The sequence below is a fragment of the Macrotis lagotis genome, chromosome 6 (assembly GCF_037893015.1).
Source record: "Macrotis lagotis isolate mMagLag1 chromosome 6, bilby.v1.9.chrom.fasta, whole genome shotgun sequence".
Classification (NCBI taxonomy): domain Eukaryota; kingdom Metazoa; phylum Chordata; class Mammalia; order Peramelemorphia; family Peramelidae; genus Macrotis; species Macrotis lagotis.
The window spans coordinates 46,239,253-46,264,577 of record NC_133663.1 but is presented as its reverse complement, the minus strand read 5'-3'; the positions used below and the strand labels follow the sequence as shown (position 1 = coordinate 46,264,577).

Sequence of the window (25,325 nt, the reverse complement as noted above, 5' to 3'; positions counted from 1 at the left end):
CTAATTTCTAGATAAAGGAACGGAAAATTGAATAGGTTAAATTATTTGTCCAAAGTCCTGAAGTAAATTATGGACATAGTAAATGAAATAAAGAAATAGTTTTGATTTTGTTCTGTTCTAGCATGAAATATTTGTCATAGAGTGTGTGTATATGCTATTCAAATACTATCTAAGAAAGTATAAACTCATTTGATGAGATACGTATACTTTTTTCAAAAAGATTTTCTTATTTTTCCAATACATGCTTTCCTCCCCCCCCCCCCCTCGAGAAAGCAAATTAATATAGGCTATACAGGTATATATACTTTTTTGCTGAGTGTATGTGAAATCTTTTAGAATCTAGTGTAAATTTTGCTAAGTTAAAGGTCACTAGAAATAGTTTGGCTTTGAATGGAAATTTTCCTCTGGAGTCTTCTTGTGCCTTATAGTAATATTCAAGTTCCAGAAGGTCCTACTAAACTGTCAAGGCTTCATTTGTGGATCTCCTAATTTCTTTGAGGACCAACCTGATTAAATTTAGGGGAAGCTCATTACCAGGTTGGTTGCTTATCTTAGGTGGTGGATGGTTTTTGATGTTCATTGGTAATGGGAGAATGCATACTACTGATACTGCAGCTGCTTGATGTATCGGTAGTGATATAATATAGATGTTAGGCATATTTCTTGTTATATTTTATATGAAAATGCATTTATAAATAAGAAATTACAAGATTTTTATATGTATAGCTTAGATGATGTAGCATTAGAACTGATTGAATATTATAAATGTAATGTTTTCATTTTGTTGCAGAATGTGACTCTAACTTGACCATTTTAATTTTATATTTAGTATAATTTTGAAAATGTCTCCCAAACATTTGATGACCTTCCAGCAAGATTTGGTTATAGACTTCCAACTGAAGGGTTAAAGGTAAGAAATAGTATTTTAATATAATTAAACTATTAATGTTATTATTTTATTATAGCATATTTTATTGATGGTGTTTGGAGTATTCAAAAGTATAGATATATGATTCCCTTAAAAGTGTAGCATTTTGCCCAAACTTCAATTTTTGGATATCCATTATAAGGTCCTTAGTGAAAAGGTTTTAGAAATTAATTTTTAATGTCAACATTTGGAATGTTAAAGTGCATTTTCCTCTAAATAGTAACTTATATTTACATGGCACATTGAGGTTTAACAAGAACATTCTTCTTGACAAAATTGTGAAATAGATAGTGCAGGTATTGATAGCTTTAGTTTTACAGGTGGACCTAAGGCTTTGAGTAGCTGAGTAACTTGCTCAAAGTCCCATAATTAATGCTTCATGCCTAAGGTGACATTTGAAAATTGACCACCTGATTTAAAAAAAATTTTAGCAGTGTTTTCATTGAACCAGACTACCATTGATACCACAATGATGTTGTAAATGATATTTGACGATCCCTCTAATACAAAAAATTAACTCATTGCATGCCAGTAAATGAATCTTTTCTTTTGAGCATTGTAAAATAAATTTAAACATAGCAAAACGTTAAATTTCTGAAGGTGACATTCCACAATATTTAATCATGCCCTAATGAATCTTTTTTGTTGGAGCCAGGAATCAGCTTCATGTTGAGCCTTTTCTAAGTTCCTTTGGATTTTCATGCTTCACTTTGTAGCAATTCATAAAAGATATTTGTTTTTCTTTTTGTCATAGCCATCATTTTTTTTAGCACAGTGAAGCTTCATTTCATTCCCATGCCATAATGTATTTTGCTATTCCTCAGTTGATGGGCACCTAATTTGTCTCCAATTCTTCGATACCACAAAAAGTGCTGCTATAAATATTTTGGTTTGTATGGTAACTTTCTTGTCATTGGTCAATTTGAAGTATAAGCCTAACAGCAGAATTTTTGATTCAGAAATGTGTCGGATGTTGTAGTTACTTTATTTGCAGAATTCTGGATTGCTTTACAGGAGTTACTGTACAGGTTGACAGCTCCACTAACAGTGTCCCAGAGTGCCCATCATCTCAGGATGATGGACTTAAGTTTCTGGATCCTGGGATATCTCCATCAGAATCTGAGTGGAGAAAGGTAGCCAAGGTGATGTTATAGTTGGACTTTTCCTGTCACATTGCTGCAACTTGTATGTCCCTCAGGGTATGGTAATGTGTCAGTTAGGTAAAATGGGTCTTTGCTTGGCGTTTCTCCACAAATATAGCTTTCTTTGATGATAGCTATGATGGTGGACTTGCAAGTAAGTTCAGGGGATACTTCATTAGGATCTCAGGGGAGATGGTGGTCAAGATGACAGGTGATGGTTTGACTTGCCTGGTACATGCTACCTCCAGTTAAGAGATTTTGTCCTTGAAACATAAGATAAAGTGATTTAGAGTAAGAAGCTAGAGAAAAACCTATTATACTTTAGCGGAACTTCAAAAGTAACAATCATTACCTTAGAACAAAAAGCAGCAAATTTAGGTGTTGACTGTTGACAAGGAATTAATTATCAGTATTTAACATGAAAACGATATCACATCTGAATACTTTAAAGGAAAAACTAAACAAAATAAAAGGATAGTCAGTGAAATGGTAATAGTTAAGAAACATCATAGTAGTTTAGACAAATAACCAATAAATAAGCAGGAAATGTATGAATGACCTGAAAAGAATTTTAGAAAAATTATATATGGTAGATAGAGCAATTACTGAAAAGAAATGAAAAAAAAATGCCTATCAACTATGTGGTATCTTCATAGAAACTAATATTGTAGTTTTCTAGCAATCACGGTATTGTAATAAGGAGCACATCTTTCTGCTGTAAAAAAATTGATCATATATTAGTTTATAAAAGCCTTACAAACAAATGTAAAAAATTGCAAAATTACTGAACTTAATGAAATAAAATTTATATTCATTAAAAGGACTTTAAAGAAAACTCAATGAACTTGAAACTGAATTTTATTTTAACAAATGAATAAGTCAAAGAACAAATCATAGATATAATATGTAATTTTCTCAAAGAAAATTTTATAATTGTTATTACAAAGCAAAATTTATGGTTTGCACTCATCCATTCTTAAGGAAGAGTTTATTTCAACATATCAAAATGGAGAAGTAAAACTATTGATGAATTGGTCATACAGCTAAAAATGCCTTCTAGAAAATAAATATCAATAGAAATTCTTAAATTTCAAGAAGAAATTAATACTTTTGTAAAAGTAAAAATTTCTATTAAATTGATGATTAAACTTAGGAACTGTTTTTGAATGAAACTAAAGTATATAAACCTTTAACTAATTGGACTAAAAAGAAAAAAGAAAGAAAATTGTCATCAGCAATTAAAAGGATATATAACATGAAAAACAGGAAATTATTTAAAACTTGTCTAACTATATTCTAATAAAATGGAAAATTTTAAATGAAATATGGATAGATTCAAAAATTTTGAATATTTAGTTAGCAGAACAAGAAATAATAGAATTCAAATGCTTAATTGTTTGTCCTGAACTGTCCTTGGGTAAGAACAATTTAAGGACATTGGCAAACTGATGACCTGAAATGAAGGCCCATAAACTTATGTCATATGAAGACTAGTCAAAGGAATTTGGGAAAAAAGACTGGAAGGATGTTGACAGTTTTGTTCAAGTTTTGGTAGAGCTCTCATGTAGAAAAGAAATTAAACTATTGTTATTTGTTTATAAGAACTATGAGAGGAAGGCAAAATTTGCAAAGAAGGCAAATTGAGGCATGATACCAAGAAAAAGGTCGTAATAATTTGAGCTATTAAAAGTAGAGCAAATTGCTTCCAAGTATGGTAGCATCCCCCTTGCTGGAGGCATTTAAACAAAGGTAGAAGGACTGCTTATGTTGTGTAGGGAATTCTTTTTCACTTATATCTTAGATCGGTTATGCTATAGACCCATTCTAACTGAAATGCCCTTAGAGATTGTGAGAAGTAGGAGAGAATTTTCAGGGATTATAGAAAATGGTGTAAGCAAAGGTACAGAAATGGTTGGGAAGAGCAGGATACTTTTAAAGTAAGTAATAAATAGTCTGGTTTGTTTCCTTCTCTACCTGGAGGAAAGTAGTGAACTAAGAAAATGAATTTTGGAGTCAGATTGTGTAGATCTATTTGTACTAAACTTAGTCTTTTTCCTCACTCTTTGGTTGGTTACCTTAAACTAATCCTGTATTTCCCTTTCTTTTTTTTAGCTAAACTCTTTGAAAAACTCTACATTTCTGGTTCTAGTTCCTCTTTATCCTAAGACCATTGCTGTCTGCCTTTCAGTCTCATCATTAAACTTAGTTTTCTCATCAAAGATATCAGTGATTCCTTTTTTCAAATTAAATTTTTTTCATCCAAGAAAAATCTGTCTTATTTCTCTAATACTTTGCCTTTCCTCCACACCAAAGAAAAATAAACACCTCCTCTTCCAATTACAAACCTGTGTAGTCAAGCAAAACAAATTCCCACATTATCCTTGTTTACAAAAAAATAACAAACTACACTCTTGAGTTCATCATCCCTCTATCAGGAGGTATGAGTAGCATGATTCATTATGAGGACTCGAGTTGAAGCTGCATATTGTATTTATCAGATTTCCTGAGTCTATTTTTATTTTCTTTTAAATAGTATTTTTTTTACAATCACATGTAAAGACAATTGTTAACATTCTTTTTTAATTAAAATTGTGAGTTCTAAATTCTCTTCCTCCCCTCCTTCCTAGAGCAGTAAAGCCATTTGATATAGGTTATATAAGTGCAGTCATGTAAAACATTTCCATATTAGTCATGTTGAAGAAGAAGAAACAGAGTAAAAGGAAAAAAGTACAAAAAATAAAATGAAAATTGTATGCTTTGATTTGGATTCAGACTCCAGCAGTTCTTTTGGTGTATTTGGATTGCTTTTTCCATCATGATTCTTTTGGAATTGTCTTGTATCATTGTTAATTATGGAGGTATGTAGATTGGTCTGCCTAGCTAGCCAGGCATGAAAGAGGAGTATGTCTGAGAAGGATCAGGAGAAGGGAAGAAGTGGGCAGTCTTGTTGGAATTGGCTTTTGCCACTTAATGACACTGTATATTCCTGATAAGAGAAATGAAATGGTCAGGCCTGTGTTTTGGATGGATTGAAAGTGAGGAAGGAAAAAAAGAAAGAAAGAAAGTGAGGAAGGGAAGGGTGAAGGGAGACACATTTAAGAGACTGTGGATTATTGTAGGCTAGAGGTGATGAGGCCCTAAACAGGTACTGTTGGAGCAAAGAGAGTGAAGTCATAAGATGATGGGGGAATACAAAAAAGGTTATCTGTGGTGCTGGTGGAAAGAAGAGGGTGAAGGCATAAGACTATGTGGGAGTATAAGAAATCCATTTGATGGTCCAGGAGAGGAATGAATGAGAGTGAAAAATTGAGCATGACTCCTAATTTGTGAAGGTGAACAATTAGAATAATGTTTACTAATACTCTTGCCAGAAATAGGGAAATTAGAAAAAAGAATGGGGCATATTTATGGAGAAGAATTCTGCTTTAGATGTCTTAACGTTTAAGATCCCTATTTTGGGGACTCCAGGTGGAATGACTATCCTGGATTAGAAAATATGATATTTGGTTAGGTGATAGATAATGACTGTTTATGTCCATTCTTTTCCTTTGTTGTAGTGCTTCTCTATGATAGCTTTCTCCATCTTTTTGGTGCAAACATTTTTGTATTAGAATTTCAAGGTCCCAGGTATTAAAAAATTTTTTTTATTTATTTAAGGCAATGAGGTTAAGCAACTTGCCCAAGGTCACCCAGCTAAGCAATTTAGACTGTCTGAGGTTGGATTTGACCTTAGGTCCTCCTGACTTTTAGGGCTGATGCTCTATCCACTGTATCACCTGCTGCCCTTTACCACCCCTTTTTAAGATTTACCCCATGTCTAGCCAAAATCTCAGCTTTCTTGTATTTTAAACTGTGTCTTAGGAATCCAAAGCCAATTTTAAACTGCTATCTTCTTAACCAGTTGTTCATTTTCCTCAATGAAACACAAGGCTTCTTTCAGCAACATTTGAAAATACCATCTGTACTTCATCTTCAATTTCTTGTCTGAATCTTCAAAAGCTTTAGGAGGGCTTTTAGAGTTACTAAGACACTGCAAAATCATGACATACAGTCTTAATCATCATATAAAAATATATTCTATTCATTGTAAGTTTAGGTATTGTGTTTTATTATATTTTTAATTTGTAATTCAATTTGAATATTTTATAAATTCATTCTAATAATAACCATATCATGTGATTAAAAACTTTGCATACTTAGATGCAAAATAACTTGTGTTTGAATCATGGATATGACACTTATTGGCTGTGTGTCCTTGGTCAGAGACCATATTCGTTTCTTTAAATTCAAGTAATAAATAAGACAGTTCTGAGCGATTTTAACTTAAAAAGCAGTTAGCCCTCAGATAACTGTTTAAGCAATTATTTCCACTTACCTTTCCTGGCTGTTCTTTCTAGAATGTTTCAGTTATACAAATACTTGGACTTGTTTTTTTTGACCTATGTCCTACTAACTGACATGACAAAATATAAGGGGATTCCAGAGGAAAAGGTAGTAGGTTGTGGATTGTTAAGTGTTATCTGGTCTGTAAAGGAAGGAGAGACTAGAGCAGGAATGTGAATAGGAGGTGGAGTGACTGGAGCTTTAAGAAGAGGATAAGGAATGGCTAAAGAAGAGTGAAACAGAGCAAACTGGAAGGCTAGAGCTAACACTCAAAAGGTTCTTTTAGAATTCAAAGGGTGTTGGTAACTTATCAGGCCTCACCAGGCAAAAAAACTTTGTTATTGAAGATTGCATTTAAAGAAGTTTGTCTTTCTTGATTGGAAAGCTCATATTGCTACTGTACTTTGTTCTTCTCAGACCATATCCAGAACAAAGTGTTCAGTTGTATGCATCAAAGTCCAGGGAGGACATTTTATAAGCTGGAGGATCCCAGCAAAGTACATTGAGGATGGTGAAGGGCTTCTAGATAACTCCATAGGAGGATGACTGAAAGAACCAGGGATGTTTAGCTCCAAGAAAAAACTTAGGCAAGTAGGGAATGCAAGATCTAATCTTCAGGTACTTGAAGGACTACCTTATTGAAGAGATGGTGTTCTTTTTTGGTCCCAGAAGGAAGAATTCAGGAGCAATGGGTAAAATCTCTGAAGGCTCAAATTTAGGGTCACTTTTGATTGGGTAAGGATGCAGTAAGCTCAAATGGGGCAGATCATCTAAACAGATGCTGGTGTTTGTGAGGAACTCCTCACTCCTGACCTTTCCCAGAAATAGTGGGGTGAGCACTTAGTGGCATTTGTAGAGCAGGGTCTTGTTTAGATGAGTGTTAGTCTAAATGGTTTTGTAATTTTGACTTATCTAACCAAATGCTTACTGCCTTTCCCCAAATAATTCCCTCCTTGGGACTCAGCAGCAATTCTGAAACTTTGGAAACATTAACACCCTGTTAGATATTACCAAGGACTATCCAGTTCAGGTACCTAGACATTTTTGATTTTTGGACATGAAGTATATTAATTTAATTGGTTTTATGAGGTTTATATCTGAGGAGATTATAAAGTTTGACTGGCTTTACTGTCATTTTGGTCATTCATTTTAAAAGGAATACCTTATTTGTGTTTTATAATTTACTTGTTAATTTTCTTTTGAGTCCTGTAATTGCTAATAGACATATTCTAGTAATATCTTAACCCTTAACATGTACATGTGAATTTATTTTCATGGTCTTTTCTAAAATGATTTACTGCTAAAAGAGAGCAGTGTGATAGTGTGAGAGTATTGAACCTATTATGATGAAAGCCTAGCTCCATCCCTTACCAATTATGTGCAAGTTGTTTAACCTTTTTTAAGTACCAGGTTTCCTTATTTATGATCTAAGTAATAACATTTATAATACCTGCCTCATATAGTTTTTTTGTGATTCATTTGAGGTCCTATCAATTACTTCACAAAATTTAAAATTCTATATAATTTTCAGTTACTTATTAAAAAAATCAGATATGACTTTGGTTTATTTATGCTTTAAATAGGAAGGATGGATTTTAAGGCTTTATTTTTAAACATCTCATTGCATCTCTCTTTGTTTCAGGGATTTCTGATAAACTCAAAACCAGAGAATGCCTGTGAACCCATAGCACCTCCACCATTGAAAGACAACTCCTCCAGTGCCTTCATTGTGTTAATTAGAAGACTTGATTGTAATTTTGATATTAAGGTACTTGTATAATTTTCATTCTCTCTCTCTCTCTCTCTCTCTCTCCCTCCTTCCTTCCTTCCTTTTCTTTTGTTTTTGCAAGGCAATGGGATTAAGTGGCTTGCCCAAGGCCACACAGCTAGGTAATTATTGTCTGAGGCTGGATTTGAACTCAGGTACTCGTGACTCCAGGGCCGGTGCTCTACCCACTGTGCCACCTAGCTGCCCCAGTAGGTGTTTAATTTCTTGCCTTTTTTTTTTTTTTGGTTTTTGCAAGGCAAAATGGGGTTAAGTGGCTTGCCCGAGCCCACACAGTTAGGTAAAGTGACTGAGACTGGATTTGAACACAGGTGCTCCTGACTCCAGGGCCGGTGCTTTATCCACTGCTCCACCTAGCTGCCCCATTTCTTGACATTTTTAAAGGTTATTGTTTAATGCCAACTTAGACTGTTGGTGTCAGTTAGATCTGACTTTTAGTTTTAAATCTTGAATTTTACATGAGATCAGGGACAATACTGATAATTGGTGTACTTTTCTCCTCATTTTTTTTTAAAGATTTTATTTTGAGTTTTTTCTTCCTGTTCTTTCTTCCCCTCACCCCCCCCCCCCCCCCACAGAAGGCAGTCTGTTAGTCCTTACATTGTTTCCATGGTATACATTGATCTTAGTTGAATGTGATGAGAGAGAAATCATATCCTTAAGGAAGAAAAATAAAGTCTTAGAGATAGCAAGATCAGACAATAAGATATCAGGTTTTTGGTCTTTGTTGAAACTGCACAATTCTTTCTGTAGATACAGATGATATTCTCCATCACAGATAGCCCCAAATTGTTCTTGATTATTGCACTGATGGAATGAGCAAGTCCATCTAGGTTGATCATCACCCCCATGTTGCTGTTACCTCCTCCTTTATTTGATCAAAAATCTTCCTGTTGTAAATTGACTCCATCAATTTGACTCACCTGGATTAGTTTTTATAGAGTTTTATTTTAGTGCGATATCAGGTGGTAAAATGAAGTATAGCAGGAGTACAGCACGGGAGCTGTGTTGTGCAGTTATCATTGCTTTACAGTTATTGCAGTTTTTATCATTGCTGCTGGGTCCCCATAGTTCTCTCCCCTGGCTTGGCTTGATGATGAATGTTTCCATGCCTTTCCATTTTACATGTTGTTCTCATGTTTTCAAAGAGGAGAGTTGAATAGAGAAGCCTTTTAAAATTGTATTGTTAGATTGGGTTCAGGAAAAGCTTTAGGGCAATAACCAGCTCATGTGGCCTATATGAAACAGGTCTTACTCATTATTGATCTAAGGAAAATTTAAACATCATTGTTGACTAAATCTAGCATACTTATGGATGTTTGCAATAGATGCAGCAATCTTTCAGAATTTTCCAAGACCTGCCCCTTTCAGTTTTTGTACTTGTTCTTGAAGAAGACTGTAATATAGGGAGGTGATGGGACTTGGATTTGAGTGGGGGTGGGCAGAAGTGACTGTTAAGAAGTGATTAATAACTTTGCAGAATTTCATTTAATAATGATATGGAGAATCAGAAATCTGACTGCAGAGTGACAGGAAAGGAACCTCAGGTTAATCAGCTTATTAAGGAATTTAGTCACGGAAGGTAGAAAAATAGAGGAGATAGATTGGAAGAACAAGTGAGTTTTTTAAAGATGGGGAAGAAAGTACATGTTTTTGGGTAGTAGGTATAGGGAACTATTAAAGATTAGTGAGAATAGGAATAATAGTAGGGGCGGTATGCTGGAGAAGAGATGTTTGAATGGGACCACTTGTCCATGGAAGGTGCTTTTGGCCAAGAAAAGGGCTGCCTATCTCTTTTTGCAAACTGGTGAAGGAGCAGCTAGTGGCATAACCTTGTTTTGAAGCATTTTCTTAAGTCTCCAGTTGTAGAGCCAGAAGTTAGTTTTTAGTCTCAAGGGAACCAAAGCTTGTAAGACCTTGAGAAAGTCATTGTTGCTTTTACACACCAATTTCTTTGCCCATAAGTTGGATGAGTTTTGTGATTCTGATAGGCAGGTTTTTTTTTGTTTTTTGTTTGTTTTTTGCAAGGCAAACGGGGTTAAATGGCTTGCCCAAGGCCACACAGCTAGGTAATTATTAAGTGTCTGAGACCAGATTTGAATCCAGGTACTCCTGACTCCAGGGCCAGTGCTTTATCTACTATGCCACCTAGCTGCCCCACTACCCCACCTAGCCGCCCCTGATAGGCGTTCTTAAAGAATAGTGCAGGCTTATTGTCTGGGATTTTTTCTGCTGATTCTCTGTGTTGACTTTTCTGTGGTGGATTCTGTTTATCTCTGTTAAAGATCTTTCATCTTAGTCTACTTTCTTACCTGCTATTTAAGTGAAATGTATCAGTCTGTAGTTTCTAGGGCTCTTTGTTTATTGTAAAGAAATGCTGAGGACACAGACTGGAAGAGGATTGATTATATGTAAAAAGATGGTTAAAAAAAAGTCTTCAGAGAGGTAGACCTCTTTGATCTAGACAACTAAGCTTTCCCTTTCCGACTTACTTTGTGTGGTCTTACTTTGTCTTTTTCTCATTCTGTTGCTTCCCGCTGATGCCATATGTTTGGCAGTTACATTTCATAAACTTGAAACCTTTCACATACTTATAAGAAGATTTAGATTTTTTTTTTTTTTGCCTCATGTATTCTTAAAAATACCAGCTGCTTCTTGGTTGAAAATGTAAGTTCATTTGACTGACACGTGTAATATGGCTCATAAATTTGGGTTGGTTTTCCTTGTTTATGTTTCATACGACTGTTGATCCATATGTAATTGTTGACTCTTTTCAGTATTGAAGCTCTTTCAATTTCTGAAATTTGGAAAACATTTTAGTATTTGTTAATGTTTACTTTGTTACTTTTTTATTAGACTCCATGTTTATCAATATTATTAGTTTATTATACATGAAACAGTTTATTTTTTGAGAGAATATTCAATAGATAGCAATAATTGTCTTCAAATCCAGTGGTCAAATTTAACTACACGTTTAGCAAGGATTTTACCTTTGAATAATTCTAGGTAAGAGCTATATCTAATTAATTCTGTTCTTGACAAGTTCTTTAGAGTTGTTATTGGCATTTGATAATGTTAAGTAATAATCATGATTATTAGATTTATATTTAAAACTGAAAGATTTCTTTCTGAAGGAAGAAATAAGGGAAATTTGGAGAACATGTTCATATTTTAGGGGGAAAAAAACCAAAATGGAGCTGCTGAAAATCCTTTCAATACCATAGACTTATAGAATAAAATAAATATTTGTTCAGATTTTTCTCCCTTAGACTTGACATAAAGATGCCTAATCACTAACTCCTTGGAGAAGTCAGGTTTTTTTTTTTTTTATTTGCTGCATCTTCTGTTGACTCTCTAACACCAGAAATGTAATATTAATTTACTGTAGCTAATTTAGACCTAATAGTAAGTGAGAACTGTTAGCGCAGTAGTCTTTGGAACATTTTTCTGAATATTCTAAACTCAGCCATCCCTGTGTAGTCTGCTGCTAATTGGGCCCAGGTTCTGGTTTTTTCTAATTGTGACTCCCTAGACCAGGGCTGTCCGAAATGTGGCTGCAGTGTGATTTTATGTGGGCCCCCTGTGGGTTTACTAAATGCTTTAGTAAACAAAGCTGAGCTACCATAGAGCTCTCACTAAAATGGCAAATCAAAATATATTATTTATTGTTTCAATGAAAACTTTTAAAAGTAAGGTTGGACAGCCCTAAAATAGCCCAAGGATTGAGTTAGTGAAAATTTGGAGCTGATCCTAGAAGATATTTTTCTGTTAATGGGATTCAGCACATGCTGTTTATTACTGCTGAGTCTGAAATCCCTTTTAGATCCCATGACACATGCTGCCACAGTTGTCATTCAGGAACAAGCACATTAACTGTGTGATACGGTGATCAGGAATTCTTTTTTCTGATTATTCTGATTTTTAAATTTTTTTCATAATGATCATTTTGAAGCTTAATGGGAGTAATTTAGCTTAATTTTTTTGAATGTTTTTTTTTTAATAGTTAAGTCTCAGGAAATTTAAAATGAGTATTTCAAGGGAATAAGCATTTAAGCTATGCCCTTTGGGAGAGAGATGCTAGCATTTATCCCCATTTCATAGGTGAGGAAGCTGAGGCTAAGAGAGCTGGCTAATCAGGCTCATATGCACCTAGAATTATCTGCAACCATATTTGAACATAGATCTTCTAGACTCCATACCCAGGATTCTCTCTACTGTGCTGCCTAACTTTCCAGTATTCAAACTACGTAGAAATAAAATTTAACTACAACCAAATATCCTTTCTACAGACTGATGAAATATCTATCTTTGATATTTTCTAAGTCATCATGTAATTCCATCAACATTATTACAACTAAGTAATGAGATCTTTTAAAGTACTCGCTTAAAAATTTTTCCAATGCCCTTAAGCAATTATTCAAAGAAATGATAGCATCTTTGAATTATGTGATTCTTTTTTTTTAAAAAAAGCCATTTTTGCTTTTGTCTAAGAAGCATGCAGTCATGAGAAGATAATAGATACGCCTCTTATCATTTTTTGATTTGTCCAGAAATATACCTTTGAGGCACTTTCTAGAGGATTAAGTCAGGTTTTAATGGGCTGTATCTTTTTCATCATCCCTTTTTTCCCCATTGCCTCATTTCATTTCATGTGTTTGCTGTGTTTTACTGGACTTTCCTTTATTTAGGCGGATGCTGTCAAACCATCAGCAGGATGTGTTCTTTTATCTGGAGTGGCACATATTTGTACTGAATTATTCATACACTTAACTAGATTCTCTGTTGACCAGCCAACATGCATTTTGAGATAATTATCTACAATCGAGATAGTGGAAATAATTTTTTTTAATGTTGGGGAAAACATGTCTCCATGTAAAATTACTTAATCATATTGAAGGTTGAATCCATAACCTTATTTGTGTCATTATAATTATAATACCATATTTGTTCATTAAAATATTTTAGTCCAATGAGTTGTGAAGGTGACCTCGGCTTCTCAAAGGCTATGCTGATTGGGCACCACTCCCTGTGTTGCTTTCTCCAGTGTCCTCACCCTGGACCACCTCTAACTCCCTTCCCACCCTATCCCCATTCCTTTCTCCTAAAGGCCTAGTTTTTGTTGGTTGTTTATATGTAACCCCAGCTTTTAGCACAGAGACTGAGACCTTGAAAGCACTTCTTGGTCTTTTATCTCCATGCTTGTCCTGTGGTCCATCTCACCATCCATCTAGGACCTTATCCTTAACTGTGGGTCTGGGGACAGACCCTGGTATCTGAGGATAAATCCAGCTAAGTTTGGAGAGGCTTCTTAATCTGATTGGTTGTGGGATGATTGATTTTTGATGACAGCCACTCCCAAAAACCATATGCAAATTTGTAGAGGGATTGGGCTATGTATCTGTAAATAAAATACCCTTGTTGACAAAAGTCTCAGATTCTTGAAGTATAACTAAAAATAGTTTTAAGATCTACAACTTCTTTATATACATTATTTCATTTGATCCTCATCACAGTGAGGATAGAACGTTGGTAAGTAGTGTTTTGCTGATTTTTCCAAGGAAGAAATTTCAGACTAGTTGAATAAGGTGTCCAGGATGATATTAGTCATTGCCAAAGCTGAAACTTAAACCATGTCCTCCTGACGCCACATTGCTGCTCTAAATAATAAGCATTTATGGATTAAGATTTTACTTAATTGCCTGTTTATTTTTAAGTTATTGCTAACCTTTAATTTTACATCACCTACATTTCCCAATGTATCCCTTTCCCTCCTTATAGAAAGCTATCCCTTAAAACAAAGAATTAAAAAGGAAAAAGAAAAAGGTTCAACAAAGTTAAGCAACACATCATCCAAATCTGCTGTCAGATGCAGGAAGTGCAGTCTCATCCCCCCTTCCTGGGAGGGTCAGGCTTGGTCAGTATAATTTCATAGCATTCATTAACTTCCAGTTCTTTTGTTTTTTCTCTGTGTATTGGTGTAGTCATTGAATATATTGGGCAAGGACTAGGAAAGTATAACAAGAATCCATATGTCACAAAATCCTTGTATCATGATTTTTTCAGTAGGTCTAAAAATCAGGTGAGATTACAGATGTTTAGATGTGAACACTGTCACTGACCTGGGATTAAGGAAAATTCTATCCAGATGGATTTCAGAGTCACTTAATATTTCAGCTACTAGCAATGTCATCATCACTATCATCTGTTTTAGTGAGAAATCAGCAGGAAAGGATAGTATCTTTTGTTTATACACTTTTAAAAGAAATATAAAATTATTGTTCATGAAGAAACACAAGATTAAAATTTTTAAGTCCTTTAAATAAGAGTCAGGGTTATGTAGTAATAGGTTGACTTGATCTAGAATATCTTGTATTCAAGTCCTGCCACTGTTACCAATGCCTATGACTCTGGGCAAGCAGTTAACTGGTCAGTGGCCTAGACAGTCCTGCCCAAAGAGAAATTGTTGAAAGTACCAGGCACTCCAGCTAGCAGAGTATTTTCCTGGGAGTCCCCTCTACCCATTCTGGTAACTACATGATTTACTTTTGCATGAAAAACCAATAATCCTTACATTCTGTACTTTCTCTAACTCCCAGGTTTTACATGCACAGAAAGCGGGTTATAAAGCAGCCATAGTCCACAATGTTGATTCTGATGACCTAATTAGCATGGGATCCAACGACAGTAAGTACAGGTATCACTTTTCTTCTCTCCTGTTTAAAAATCGTACTCAAATTTTACTTGGAATATCTCTTCATTTTATTTTTGTTTTTGTTTATGCTTCTGTCTTTAAAAAGTGGCCTGTTCATTGTTAACATGATAAGCATGTTTCTTATCCAGCAAATTCAATAGTTTTATATCAGATTGTTTGCATTTTTGATATCTTGATTAGTTGGAAACAAGTAAAATATTAGATCTGAGGATATGTGATAGTATAAAAGACTTAAGAATTCTTTTAGTGAATATAGCAAAATAATTTTTGTTTTATTTTTAAGTGGGAATTTCAGGGCTCATTTTTCATTTGATAATTTTTGTTTCTACAACATGTTCATATCCTTCCCCCTTCCAACAAAGAAAGAAAAGGGGTGGGGAAGCAGTTCATTATATCCTAAGGATGCTAAGATTCTCGGAATTCTTGTTCATCCTTCCTACTTGTTCTGTTAGAATTACTTTTGGCAAGTATGGATCTTTTTTTCTTTCTTTAATCTCTTTAGAATATATATCTCACCAAGGAATCTCCAAGTTAAAGGATATGGGCATTTAAAAAACATGTTGTATTTCAGAGGTACATAAATGTGCTAACTAGTCGAAACTAATTAGCTATTAGTCATTTAACTATATTAATATGCCTTTAGATTTTCAAGTGAAATCTTAACCTTTGGGAGAATTTTTGGTGAAATTTATATTTAAATATTAGTTAGGACAGTTTTACTAAGACATTTGAGTGAGGCGAGAATGTTAAACTATTTTTAATGCTAAAATAAAATGTTTGATAATTTAAGATAACTTGTATATTTATATGTGTGTGTATGTATGTATGTGTGAGTGTATGCATGTCTGTGTGTCTCTGTCTCTCTATATCTTTTTGGAAAGAAATTTATTCATCTAACATACCAGACTAGATAATATATCAACATTATGTCTGAAATGGAACTCAATATCTTTCCCCCTAAACTCTCCCTTTCTCCTTCCCTCTCTTTCACTGCTGAGGCAGCACCTCCTTCCCGGTCCCTTGGGCCACAACTTGGGAATCATCCTGGTTTCCTCCCTCTCTCATCCTTCCATCGAAGCTGTTGCTGTAACCTGTTGATTTTACCTCTGCATCATCTCTCAAACATCCCCTTCTTTCCTCTAACCCTGTATGGCTCTTCCCCTCTCATCTTGATTTGTCTGATTAGCCTGCAGGTGGGTCAGCCTGCCTTGGGTTCATCCTCCATTCTGCTGTTAAAACCATGATTCTCAAGTGCCCATCATGGGCCCATCATGTCAGTGCCCCATGGCTCCTGTTGCCTCCAGGATTCAAATACAAAGAGCTCTCTTTGGCAGTCAAAACTTTCAATGTCCTCTCTTCCTACCTTTCTAGTTTTCTTGCTCATACTTTTGGATCCAGTGACTATGCCTCTGGGTTCTTCCATTTCTCCATTCGAACCTTTTTCACTGGTTCCTCCCTTCTGTTTCCATACTTGGAATGTCTTCATCTGTTCCAACTGTTGTCCTCCTTTAAATCCCATCTTCTACAGGAAGCCTTCTCAACTTCTCTTCATTCTAGTGCCTCCCTTTTAAAAATATTTACTGTTTATTCTCTTTAGAGCTTTCTTTGTATTCAGACACCATCAGCTCTTCCTTTGAGGTAGATTGCATTTAAAAAATCTTTTTATGATGGCATTGTTTATCATAAGTCCATCAGAAATTGCTTCAATATTTTTTTCCCCACAGTTGCTTTTACTAGCTGTATTTCCCTCCATCCTAATTTCCCCCAACCCCATTTATTCTATCCTCTCTCTCCTTTCACCCTGTTCCTTCTCAAAAGCGTGTTGTAGCTGACTACCCTTTTCTGTGATCCTCCTTCTGTTCTTTCACCTACACTAATTCTTCCCTCCATATCCCCTTTTTCCCTTCCCTGTTTTCCTCTCTGGTAAGATAGATTTTAATATCCAGTTGAGTATGTATATTTTTTCTCTGTGCCACTTCTGATGAGAGTAAAGGCCGAACTTTTTTGTATGTATTTGTTTGCATGCCATCTTCCCTATTAGATTATAATTTCTTGGAGGACAAGGACTGGCTTTTTCCTTTTTTTTTTATTTATGTGATTTTTGTACAGGGCTGGCCTGGATAGTAGGTACTTACTTAATGTTTGTTTATTATTTTTGGTTTCTGTTTGGATCATTCAGTGTGTTCCAGATTTCTTATAGGCAGCCTTTTTTTTTATTTTTTTTTTCAAGAGAAATTGAATTCCCTTGCTAATCAGAAATAGTATCAGATGTCCAGAGAAATACAATGAAGATACATACACACTTATGTGAAAAGAAATACTTTAAGAATGTTTGTATTAGATTGTAATGAAACAATTTTATATTAAAGCTTTAGTATTACCATAAGAAAATAATTATTTCTGAAATACAGTGATTCATGATTTTAACAGTTTACTTGATTTATTTCTACCCTAGCAAATCACAACCCCCCGTCTTGATCTTAATGAATTATTATGCCAAAAATATTATTGTTAGCCATTTACCACTTTTTTGATGATGATCAAATTTGGTTATATTGATTCTCAGAAGACAAGTATAATACTCAAAGTCTATGATTTACCTGAATCAGCTTTTTTTTTTTTTTGGTTTTGCAAGGCAATGTAGTTAAATGACTTGGCCAAGGTCACACAGCTAGACAGTTATTAAGTGTCTGAGTAGGATTTGAATTCAGGTAGTCCTCCAGGGCTGGTGCTCTATCCCCTGGGCCACTTGCCCCCCCCCCCCCCCCCCATTAGCTATTGAGAATTTAGGATTACTAAATTACTCCAGAGAGGTCTGAACTAGAATGGGACATTAGTTATTCTTATAAGAAGATATTTTAAAATTGAGGTTTTTTTTTTTTAAAGAATAAGATTTCAGAGATTTGGAGCTAGGAAGGAACTAATCTTTTCTAACTCTTTCATTAAACAATTGTGGAAATTGAGTCTAAAATAAGCTACATGATTTACCTTAGGCTAATGATTAGTAAATGGCAGAGTTGAGATTTTGCTGAATTGGTGAATCTGGATTGCTGTTGGTATTGGAATCTTCCAGGAAGATCACTTCCAACCTTAATTGATTTACCATTCAGTTAGGAAAGTTTTCATTGATGTTTTAGGGGGCTGTATTCAGATTGAGTTCTAGAGAATTTTCTGGAGATTTTAGCAAAAGCTTTTTATCATATTCTCTATTATTGAAAGTTTAACCTACATAAAACTGCTTCACATCCCATTTCTTATTTAGTATAGGAAAAAGATGATCAGATAACTTCTCTCTTCAAATGGTCATATTCTTCTTTTGGCTAATTTGAGGACAGTGACTGTCTCCTAGATCCGCCAGGGGTGTCCTGCAGGAATAATCAGCCTGGTTCCACACTACTCTGGTGGTCACAGGATGACCAACATTGTGGACACTTTGCTGTTTTAAGCTTGTGTACAGATATAGTGAGTGAGGACTTACGTATAAGATTTTACTGTGTGTCTATGGTGTAGAAAAGAAAATGTCATTACTGATAACCCCAGGAAGAACTAAATTCTGCTTATTTTTTTATACTTCTCATACCTTTTCTCTCAGTCTGAACAGCTTCATTTTTATATTTTGGGATTAGGTGGAAATCTTCCACTTCTAGGCTTAGGAAATTGAATGTGATTCAGTGGATAGGAAGAACAGTTTAATGATTTAAAATTCCTAATTGATCAATTAGATGATCAGAAATGGTACATTTAAGAAAATTAATCTGGTGGCAGCACAAAGGATCCTTTGGGTATAAAGAGCTTAGTTAGGAGTCTGACATTTTTCCAGGCATGAGATAACAAGAATTTAAGTAATTAGTGGCAATGGAAGGGAAGAGGATGCATTTGAGAGAGTTTGGGAAGAAAACTAATGAAACAGCATAATGAGGGTTTTTTTTGTGGTTTAATGGAATGGAGAGGGAGAGAGGTCAAAAGTTGAGTGAGATCTCAAGCTTGGGAACATTTTAGGATTATTGTTAGAAACAGGTCATGAGGGGGACTGTTCTGGGTTGGAAGAAAATGATCAGAATAATAGCACAGTTGTGAATTTTGGTGACTGGAATGGTGGGGGTCCTCTCAGCATAAATAGGGAAGTTGTCTCTGGAAGAAAGATACAGAATTCACATTTGGACTTGTATTTGAGATTGCCATAGAATATTCCATTTCAAACAGTTAAAAGGAAGTTGGAGATGCTACTTTGGAGTTCAGGGGTAAAACTAGGTCTGGATTATACAAATTGAGAATTAAATGGGAGTTAAACCTATGGGATCTGGTAATGGCACCAAATATGAGAATGTAGAGAGAATAGAATTGGCCTAGGACAAAGCCTGTGAGTACACCCTCAATAATAATGGAAGATGAAAAAAAAAATGGGAACAAGAAGAGCAGTGAGGGTGGTCAGCCTAGGGATAGAAAAGACTCATCATTGAAAACAAATTGTGAAAAAATTTGGCCATTAAGAGCTTGTTAACTTTGGAGAGAGCTGTTTTAATTTGAGTGAGGAGATTTGGAAGCAAGAATAAAAAGGCTTGAGAACTCAGTGATAGAGAGGAAAGAGTTGTTGACACCAGGGATCTCTGTCTTTTTGCCCCTCCCCCCTTTCAGTTTTTACCATGGGTAATTGTTGCCTCTGCCTTCTTTGGTTGCAGTATTTATCTTTCTTGTATTTCTGTTGTGAGATGTTTGTAAAGCAAATAATCTGTTCACATCTGTTTTCTCTCTAGGAATACTTCAGATGCTTTTTTAACATTTGTGCTTTTTTTCATCTCGTAAGTTTGCCCTATGGGTTAGCCCCTGGGGAAAGTCTATGGATTCTTTAAATTGGTACTTTGTTTTCTATGTTGAAAAGTTGTGGATAGTTTTCTTGGATTATTTTTTGCATTATGTCTTTGGATTTTTTGATTTGTCATATAGTCATTGGGGTTTTTGGTATCTTGGACTATAAAGATGACTGAAATGGGATTTTTTCCCCCTGGCTATGATTTCCTTCCTCTTAGTGAGAATAAGATCCAAAATAGGATTTTCCCATGTTGCTACTCCAGCATTTGATGAAATCATCACTGAGGCAAGTTGTGAATTTAGTAGCTGTTCTGCCTTTGGGAGAGGGAACTCCAGTAGCTGTCTGGATAGATAGAAATTCCTCTTGACTGTACCTTGCCTTTGTCAGGCTTAGGATTTTTCTGAAACTCCTCATAATGTTTTCTTTCTGTTTAGATGTTCTTTTAGTTTGCCTCAGTGAACACAGTCACTTGTTTCTCCCTCCTTTGATCTACAACAAAAATGCTCTCCTTTATTTCCCTTCTGGTTCCTGGATTTCTTTATAGCAGTATTTTTCCTAATAGGTGGCACTTTATTTCTCTCTTTCTTATCCTGCATAAGATTACAAGTCATAAGAACCAAGTCCTGTCATGTGTTCCTCCTTAAACCTGTGAATTCATATTTGCCTTCTAAAATTTCCTGATTTGTTGCCTGAACTTTGATATTTGTGTGTAGTGGGTTTTACTCTTGAAGAGTTTTGTCTTCTCTCAGCTGTGTGGTTCCCCCCCCCCCTTCTTTATGATGGATGCCCATCTCCTCTAACTTGAGAAATACACATTGTCTCATCTGACCCTGGTCCTTTGTACATTTAAGCCCTTTTGATTGGATTCTCATGATGCTTGTATATTACATTTTTGCCAGCCTTTGTTACATGCACCCCATCTCAGGCTAGGAATCTTTCATATTGCCATTAAAATTAAATATTTGTCCATAGAGGATGATGAAGTTCTCTGTTGAGTTGCCTTTTTTGAATATTAAACTAGAAGAAATTATTTTCCCTCTGACTGTAAGTTCTTAAAGAAAATAGATAACTAAGGCAATAAAGTTATTAGTCATTTTTTTTTTTTGGTGTATTGAGTCATGAACAGAGAGGTAAGGGAAAGTAAAATGTTGGGGGCTTTACTTCTCAGGAGAAAGAAATTTAAAGTTTATCTAGACAGGTCTATGATTGGAGGGAAGTACAGCTGAAATAAGGCAGGGAAATTTGGGGAAACTTTGAACAGGGTAGGTTCCATGTTCTTTTTTTTTTTTGTCTGAGGGATTAAAAACTAGAAGAGCTTAGCAGTATAATGCTGGGAGGATAGCTATAGTAGCAGATGTCACTCTTCTTAGCTGCTGGGAAAAAAGAAAGGATTATCCAAAGGAAGCAAGTAAAAAGTGACCTCAGAGAATGACCCAGCAGACTTTTTGATGTGAAGTAAGTTTGGAGTTGAATATAGGTTGCCCTGGACACTTTTAGAACAGATTTTTGAGAGTAAGGTAGAGAAAATAAAAGTTGGAAAAATGAAATGAATAAAAACTATGTCATCTCTTCATCTGATATTTATATTAAGCATGTATTTTTTTAAATATTCTATGGAATTATATTCTACACCCTGCTATGTACTAAGACTTCCCCCAAGTCCCAATGATATCCTGAATGCTCATTTACTAGAATATGAAGATGCAAGGGTATATTCTTTTCCAAATCAATCTGCATTTATGATATGTGGATCTGACCGTGTAATTCCCCTGTTCACCGATCTCCCCTGGCTCCCAATGACATCAAGGATGATTAGAAGCATTTAAGAATTTTAAAGCCTGAGATTATTCTCCAGCCTACCTTTTCAGCTGTAACACATAACTCCTTGCTGCCCCTCCTACATAGCCCCCCATTTCTGGTTTTCTTGTCTAGGGGACAGGTAGCTCTCTTATGCCAGAAATGTATTTCTTCCTCATCATTATTTTTGGAATCCCTCACCCCCTTCCAAACTAAGCTTAGGGTCACCTCCTAAAGAAGGAATTTTCTAAGTTCTTATAGGGCTTGAATACCTAAGTCAGGGCCTAGCTCATTATATAATTGGGGGATGAGGCTTGAAACTGGGATCTGGCTTTGGAAGGATATCAAATTGAAGAACTACTAATTCCTTCAGTATTGTATTGTAAAGGTCTTGCACAGCACTTTTCCCCATTTCGTACCCCTAGAAGAATCTTCCCTGCCATACACGAGAGTTTAGCTTGAAGACCTCTGGGAAGGGGGTGACCACCTTTCCCTAGGGCAGCCCTTTCTACTATTGCATAAAAATGTGTGTAAGGAAGATTTTCTTGACATATATGAGAGGAGAGGGAAGAGTTAAATTTTGCCTTTATTTAAGTTCTAAGACCAAGAAGGACAAATCCAATCACTTCTTGACATCTTTCAAGTATCGCTACCATTTTCAGCTTAAGTTTTTTCTTTACTTGAATTTTAGGAACCCTTAAGGTTATATGAATATGGAGGTTGTAGTTTCTCTATATTTGTATCAAGGCAGAAATATTGTGTCTTAATTCAGAAAGGAGAATGACTTCAGTGTTGAAGTTTCTGGAAGCTGTGCCATATAGTGATCAGTCCACCAATAAATTACTAGGCACTATGCCATACCCTTGGGATACATAGCCCAAAGTGAAAGCTGCCTCTGCCTTCTCAGAGTTCAAATCTAATTGTGAGACCTATATGTGTGTGTGTGTGTATATATATATATTATATAAATGATGGGGGGGAAAAGAATTTAGGGGGGGAGAATGTATTACCGGCTGATCAAAACAAAAAGCTAATTCTAGTTTTATTTGATAATATTGGAGTAGAAAACAACTAAAACCTGTACTGGAAATGGAAAAAGGAGGATGTTATCTATCTACTATTATCTAATACAAGAGTTCTTATGGCTTTTACCAGACAGCTTTCAGATTAGGAAAAGGGAGTTAAGAATTGGAAGGAATTCAACTGCATTCTTGGAGAATTCCTTCTGGTAAATTTTGATGAACCACAGTGAATAACATAGCCTTCATGTGAGTTAACCAAACCAAAAAAATCTCCCAAAACCCAAGAAAAATAAAGTTTAAAAAAGTATGCTATACTCTGCATACTTTATCATCTAATATAATCGTGGATACCAAGTGATGACTGATTAAAAGTTATTTTTATTTTGCTCTTAGAATGTAAATTTGTATTAACATTTAAATAGACATGTGTCAGATGTTTTGTTAAGATTTCAAATTGAAAAAATACAGTATATTGGGAAGATTATACTTAGGGTATCTAGAAATTTGTCCACCAGTTTTCCCCTTCTGTTTTTGGCTAGTTCCTTCTCACTTACATATTAACTCATTGGGTGTAGTTAATTCTCATCTTTTAACAATTTTTATTTTATTTTTCTAGTTACATGCTATCTTAGTTTTTCCAACATTCATCCATTTGCAATTTTATTAGTTCCACATTTTTTTACCACCCTCCCCTTTCCCTCCCCCTTCCCTTGAGAACAGTCGGTAAAAGTTGTACATTTATATACAAAAAAAAGAAAACCATGAGATTTTCTCACTCTTACCATAAAACATTTTGAATTGTTTTTAGCTATTCTCTTTAGCATTCTCTCTTTGACTTAGTTCCCTTAAAATGGGAAGTATTTTTATTTTTTAAAAAAATGCCATTTTTGGTAACAAGTAATTGTAGAAAGAAAATATATTTCACTCTCTTTCTGTCTCAGATAAGATTATCACAACAACTTTAGGAGACTGTGATATTTTTGATCTGGTGAATTTGCTTCCCTGATAGAAATGCTTTCTCCTCTGTATCTTAGTAGATACACTTCTAGAGCTGCTGTAGTGAATGAACATTTGGCTCCTCAGGATGAAACTTTTTCCCCTGGGTGATACCAGTTGTCCAGTGACAAAGCATTCAGTCTAAATGGAGAAAATCGAGCCTCTCCAGCTTGATGTGGAATCTGCCAGAATGCGTACAGCTGACACAACCTTTAACAACAGCAGTCACAGCTAGCAACATTTGTACAACATATATGCTTGTAAAGGAATTTATAGATTTTTTTTATTTTTATTTTTTTTTAGTTTTTGCAAGGCAATGGGGTTAAGTGGCTTGCCCAAGGCCACACAGCTAGGTAATTATTAGATGTTATTTTTTAAAGAACTGAGCATTATTACAGTGAGTTGTTAGAGAAGAGCTTTGGTAGAGGATCGTTTTTAAAAAGTAGTAAAATAAATAAAACAATTAAGTGTCAAATCAAAATCCCTCAACGTCTATAAATATATAAGGATTTGGTAGGTTAAAACTCTTAATGTCAGAAGTTAGCTGAAATTGTTTCCTAATGTATTTATTATTAGTAGGATAGTTGAATTGATTTTATTTTTATTTTTAGAAAGATTTTATTTATGTTGAGTTTTACAATTTTTCCCCCATTCTTGCTTCCCTCCCCCCCATCCCCCACAGAAGCTATTCTGTTAGTCTTTATATTGGTTCCTTGTTATACATTGATCTCAGTTGAATGTGATGACAGAGAAATCATAGAATTGATTTTATTTTTTAAAAAATTTAAGTATTCTTTTTTTTTTAATACAGTTGGTATTTTAAAGAAGATTGACATTCCTTCTGTCTTTATTGGTGAGGCATCAGCTAATTCACTTAAAGATGAATTCACATATGAAAAAGGGTAAGTAATTGGCAAAAAATATTGCTTTAACTTTCTTAGTGATTTTATAATTTTGTATGATGTATGGATTAATCAGATCTCATTCTGATCTTCACATTTTGTCCAACTTTTTTTCCCCCATGTTTGACTTCACTTGGTAGAAGAAAGTTGAAGGAAAAAGAGTTAAAATTAAGATCATTGAATTGTGATATTTAGTATAACAAAAAGTTTGGTTGGATTAGTGCTTTTGGAATTACTAGTTTGGATGAGTAGAGCAATAAGGGAAGGTATTATTTATAACTCATAATGAGCAGCAGCATATCTGTGGAAAGAGAAATAAATAGGATAACTGAGTCCTTGTTCAAATCTTAGCTCTGTTCTTTTCTTTGCATATGACTCCCAGATAAGTCCTTTAATGTTACTGAGATGTAATTTCTGATCTGTGAAAGTCAGGGAGCTTGGACTGGGGGGACTTGAAATCCCGTGATAATTGTGTTAAGAAATTTGTTCCAAGTCTTTTTGCTTTGGTTTTCATTTTTTTTCTGAATTAGAGTTGAAAAGAACCTCAGAGGCAGTTTTAGTCTACCTCTTACTTTAAACTAGTAGTTCTAAAACAAAAAAAAAAACCCAAAAAACAAACTAGTAGCTCTAAAACATCTAAAACTTAAATGACCTCTAAGGTTCATTTTGGTTTTAAGATTTTGTGATTATGTCACACAGACTACTGTTGTTCACATTACCACCAGTAATTAGTAGTTATTTACAAATAAAAATGCTTGGCGTCTTGAGATCCCTCTTGTCCTCACATCATGATAATCAGTCAATCAGTTACTGAGCATTTAAATTTACTTATAAAGTAAAAAAAAAG

At 34.8% G+C, this 25,325-nt stretch overlaps 1 protein-coding gene across 4 annotated transcripts in view; it reads left to right on the top strand.

Moving 5' to 3' along the window:
* The window catches only part of RNF13 (ring finger protein 13), an 81,842-nt gene that overhangs the window by 14,861 nt on the left and 41,656 nt on the right, over window positions 1-25,325 (top strand). For 2 of the 4 annotated variants that reach the window (XM_074191084.1, XM_074191082.1), the window contains exons 3-6: window positions 830-910; window positions 8,096-8,221; window positions 14,836-14,923; window positions 24,388-24,478. In XM_074191084.1, the coding sequence (XP_074047185.1) occupies window positions 830-910; window positions 8,096-8,221; window positions 14,836-14,923; window positions 24,388-24,478 (386 nt within the window). Of the gene's footprint in view, window positions 1-829; window positions 911-8,095; window positions 8,222-14,017; window positions 14,154-14,835; window positions 14,934-24,387; window positions 24,479-25,325 lie in introns of those variants that run through there. The other 2 variants (XM_074191083.1, XM_074191085.1) reach the window with 2 other exon arrangements.